The sequence below is a fragment of the Octopus bimaculoides genome, chromosome 5 (assembly GCF_001194135.2).
Source record: "Octopus bimaculoides isolate UCB-OBI-ISO-001 chromosome 5, ASM119413v2, whole genome shotgun sequence".
Lineage (NCBI taxonomy): Eukaryota > Metazoa > Mollusca > Cephalopoda > Octopoda > Octopodidae > Octopus > Octopus bimaculoides.
The window spans coordinates 4,825,629-4,830,781 of record NC_068985.1 but is presented as its reverse complement, the minus strand read 5'-3'; the positions used below and the strand labels follow the sequence as shown (position 1 = coordinate 4,830,781).

General features: G+C 36.0%; 1 protein-coding gene across 1 annotated transcript in view; it reads left to right on the top strand.

The window, feature by feature from the left end:
- LOC106877687 (uncharacterized) overlaps positions 1-5,153 on the top strand; it is a 101,870-nt gene that overhangs the window by 91,342 nt on the left and 5,375 nt on the right. The window contains exons 27-28 of the mRNA XM_014926634.2: positions 613-646; positions 2,717-2,781. Coding sequence (XP_014782120.2) covers positions 613-646; positions 2,717-2,781 — 99 coding nt within the window. The remainder of the gene's footprint in view (positions 1-612; positions 647-2,716; positions 2,782-5,153) is intronic.

Below are 5,153 nucleotides of genomic sequence, written 5' to 3'. Positions count from 1 at the left end.
TACATATGGAGTGAGAAATGAATGAATATAATGCTATAGAATGAAGATTTCGTAATTCCAAAGTGGGAAACTCATGAGAATCAAAGAATCAGGACATATACGTCTTACCAATAATGCAATTAGTAAGGCCAGAAGTGACATCAGTTCAGTATTTCTGTGTTTGGTATGGTGGTGAGCTGGCAGAATTGTTACTATGACAGGCAAAGTGCTTAGTGTCATTTTGTCCATCTTCACATTCTGATTTCATATCGCACCAAGGTCACTATTGGCCTTCATGTTTTTGATAAACTAAGTACCAGTAATTACGCAGTCGATGTAATTGACTTATTCACTCCCTTGAAATTGCAGGCCTGGTGCCAAAATTTTAAACCAATATTTCTGTTTTTGCAGAGAGATAAATATTAATAGTCTGATACTATGCATATGGCTGAGAATAAAACGCCTAATGAGGTTCAGAGACAAAAGTAATTGAAATATCTAAAGATGAAATTTATTGTTGAAAATATTATATTCTCATGATGTTTCTCTTTGTCTAGAGAACTTAAAATGATGGTGATAATTATGTTGATAATGACAGCCATGATGATGTGTGTTCTTTTATTTCTTTTGTAGAAAACTAGGAAGGAAACATTTTCGAAATTACACGGTTAGTTCTCACTACTTTTTTATTTTGTACGAGGCAGCATATTGAGTTTGTGTAGCTGTTTGAAATAAGTTAGTAGATGCTCTGTTAATGTGAGTTGAAACAGACAAGCATCCTAACCACAGACTTGTTATCTGTCGTCTGTTTTATTTCATCAAACCAGAGCCCTTAACAGTCGTTTTTAGATTTAAGATTTCTCTTTGCTTTTGAAGGTGAATTGTTGACGGTGTTCCTGTTTTAAAAAACAACAGCATCATCACCAGTAGCAGCAGAAACATTGACTGTGATTTTTGTGGTTATTGTTGTTACTATTACAGTTATTGTTGTTTAGCTCCAGTTGTTTTTTCATGTGTGTCTAAAGACCAAGGAAACACATTAAATCCTTAAACTGTAAAAAATATCTACGTGAATGAATTCTACCAGACCCATGAAAACTATAAAATGTGGATGTTAAAACTGTGATGATGATGATGATGATGATGATGATGATGGTAATGATGATTTCCAATCTACAGGTCGTCATTTTCCTTTTTATGGGCATAAGATGACCAGCTGTTTGCTTCTGATCAAAGTCATCGTTAAATGATGATGATGATGATGATTAGTATCTCCTTTATAATTAGACAACTATCCCTCTGTGCCCATCTATTATACTCTAACCTCTCAACTGGCACACAGCCACTTTCCTCGGTTCCAGCTGAGCAGTCTTTGACTTGCAAGTTACCTAGCAACTCTACTGGTCCTAGTGCCACATGTAAAACACCTGGTAGATTCTGTAAAGTGGTTGGCATTAGGAAGAGAACTTTACAGAATCTACTAGGTGTTTTATATGTGGCTGTTTTATCATGAAACTGGGTACAGGCTTTACATGCCACCCAGTTTAGCACCACCATCTGCCTCTTGGGTGCCTTTAGTATGAATTCTCTCACCTTCCTCTCCATCTATTTGTTTTTCCTTCAGATGTTGACGTTGAACAACATACATGGAAATTCTTACAAGTCTGGGACAGGGCTACCAAAATATCAATGAAACTTACCTGCCCCTTCTAACAAACTTGTTTAAGACATTTTAAAGATCATAGTTGATGAAGATTTAGCTGAGCAATCAAATGACAGCGTAACACCTTTCTTGAATTTCTGTATTCAAAATTGTGCTGAGGTCTACATAGCTTTCCATCTTTTCACATCTGATAACACAACATACAACAATTTAGCTGATAGGCAGAGGTAGAGTTTGTGGCTGGTAGGAGAAGTACCCATTCTTCCTTTGGAATAGAAGCTAATGGACTCACTGTGTATCTTGATACAGCATTATCCAATATATCTTTCACCTTTCATCTTGTTTCAGTCGCTAAACTGTGGCCATGCTGGGGTAACACTTTTCATAATTTTTAGTGGAATGTATCAACCCCTGTACCTATTGTTTTTAAGATTATTCTGTTGATCATTTTTGGTGGACTGCTAGGTTATAGGGGCATCAATACACCAGCACTGGTTGTCAAGCAGTGGTTCAAGACAAACAAAGATGCACACACACACATGTGTGGCAGGCTTCTTTCGGTCTCTGTAACCAAATCCACTTTCAAGACTTTGGTCAACCCAAAGCTATAGTAGAAAACACTTGCCTGTGGTTACATGTTGTGGGACTGAACCTGTAACTTTGTGGTTGGGAAACAGACTTCTTACCACATAGCCATGCCTTTTTTCTGCAAGGTTTCAGGGAGATATTTGCAGCTATCTTTTAGTGAGTGCATAGAATCTTCTTTTAAGAAAGGAATATCAAAATCAGTTTACAGTGCAAGATTAAATGCCTTGTAGTATTATGTTACGTTCCTTTACTGCATCACTTCTCAAGTTAGGTAATATCCCCCATCAGTCAATGATTTCAGCTCTTTACTGGAAGTTAGAATGTATAGAGAAAAGGATTAGCTTTTTCTTTTAAAGTGTTTCTGTGAGTCAGGTAATGTTTTGTTTCATTGAAGAGTTGAAACCAGTCCAAAATAGAACTTTTAATGTCAAACCATTGCTTTTATTATAAAGTTACAACAAATGCTTTTATTGTAAACACTTCTAGGAATATGAACGTTTTAAGAGGAAAATCAAGAAACATCCATTCAGTATTAAAAGCATAGATGCCAGGTACGTAATTTTATAACGTTCAGTTTAAGCTTGATTCTTATCTTTAACTATGTGACTGTGATGCATATAAATATGTATAAATAAGAGCATCCATGACATTGTTGATATCAGACAACACTAAATATATATGTTTAGTATTTCAACTTCAATAAGTCCTAGTTATGCAACTTTTAATATACTATTTTGGTTTGTATGTATTTAACTGCAAGACAAAAGGCTCAAGCTTATTCAATACACACACAGAACAGAGACAGGGGAGAATTTTCAGTTCGGGTTCAATTCTTTCCCCAGTTCACGTTGAAATGATCAACAATTTTCAAGAACAAAAGAAATGAATTGAAAAATAAACAGTTTAAACTCTGATTGAAATTAAAATTCATCTTTCCTGGAGCCACATGAAAAGCACCTGTACTTGTACCAAATAAAAGCACCCACTACACCCTGTAAAGTGGTTGGTATTAGGAGGAGTACCCAGCCAGAGAAGCCTAGTTAAAGCAGATGACTGGAGCCTATTACCGCTCTCCACTTTGCCAGCTCCGGCCAGATTGTCTAAACCATGCCAGCTAGAAAAGCAGATGTTAAATGATGATGATGAAAACAGTAATGACAATGACGACAGCATCAATCGTTTGATAGAACGCTCCAGTCTTGATTCCTTTTTGATGGAAATATCTCATTTTTATGGAGTTGAAACTTAAAACAAATTTTAAATTTGGTACCAATAACAACGGATAAGAACTTATATCTTTATGAGCTACAAAGCCATGTAAAGATAATAATCCTGTTTAAATCTCCAAGATCTGTCAGTTAACAGAGATTGTCATCTCAACCTGTTCTATCTTCATTTTGCTCAGATTTGATTATATAAAGTAAAAAAAAATTTTTAGCTACAACTTTTAAGAATTCTTTAAAAATTTCCAGCGTAGTATTAATAGGGGCTGTTGTCAGGAATGTAGACAAGGCAAATCCTAACATTCACTGCTCAGTGTCATAGTAATCATCATATATCCATTTTACATGATGGCATGAGAGGAATATTACTAATGATAATAGTAACAAAAATTAAACAAAGATAAAGATATAAATAAAAATAAAAACAAAAATAACAATAAAAATGAAGATGCAGATATAAATATAAATATGAATAACAGTAAAAATGTAAACTACTCCTCGTATAGCAACAGAAGTCAAACACTTTTTGGTAAGCCAATTTCTAAGACCAAATCTAGAGTCCGTCAAGTGATTTGGTTTGCCCCTCCATTTTCACTGAGAGTGAAAGGTCTTCCAAAATTATTCTTCAAATTGTTGAAAGAAAATTTCCCTAAGCATCACAAATATTACACAATTTGTAACAAATCATCAGTAAAGCTAGCGTACTCAGTTACTCCCAATCTGGGGTCTATCATCGCTTCAATAAATAGGAATAAAATAAGAAATCGTAATGACAGAAGTAATAATTTGATGATGATGAAAATAATAATAATAATATTGATGAGAATATTAAATTTAATAATGTGAAACTCATTAATGGCACCATCGATACTAGTAACAGAATTAAGGAACCTTGTGAAACGGAACATGAAAGGTGTACAAGAAATACAAATGGTGATATGAATAATGACAGTAAGAATGGCGGTGGTAATGATGATAATAATAATGATAATAATATTAGTAAGACAAATAATCCAAACATAGGCTTGGACAAAAGTACAATGAATGCCGGCGATCCTGACAATGGAGGGATGGGAGAAAGGGGTATGATAAGTAATGCTAGCAGTAAACCCAATAAAGGGCAAGATAAATGTCCGATTAGTGAAAATTGTTGCCAGAATAATGTAATCTATAAATGTAGTGTACAAATCCATAATGGCCAAAGGAGAATATATATTGGTAGCTCGACGGATTTCAAGCAAAGGTATAGAAGTGGGCTGGCTACATCCCTGGCAGAGGCCTTGGATTTTGGTCTCACTTGGCTTGCCGGGTCTTCTCACGCACAGCTTATTTCCAAAGGTCACAGTCACAAGTCATTGCTTCGGTGAAGCCTAATGTTCGAAGGTCGTGCTTCACCACCACATCCCAGGTCTTCCTAGGCCTGCCTCTTCCACGGATTCCCTCAACCACTAGGGTGTGGCACTTTTTCACGCAGCTATCCTCGTCCATTCTCACCACATGTCCACACCAATGTAATCGTCTTTCTTGCACACCACAACTGATGCTTCTTATGTTCAACTTTTCTCTCAAGATACTTACTCTCTGTCGGGTATGCACACTGACATTACTCATCTATCGGAGCATACTGGCTTCATTCCTTGTGAGCTTACGCTTGTCCTCAGCAGTCACGGCCCATGTTTCACTGCCATGTAGCATGGCTG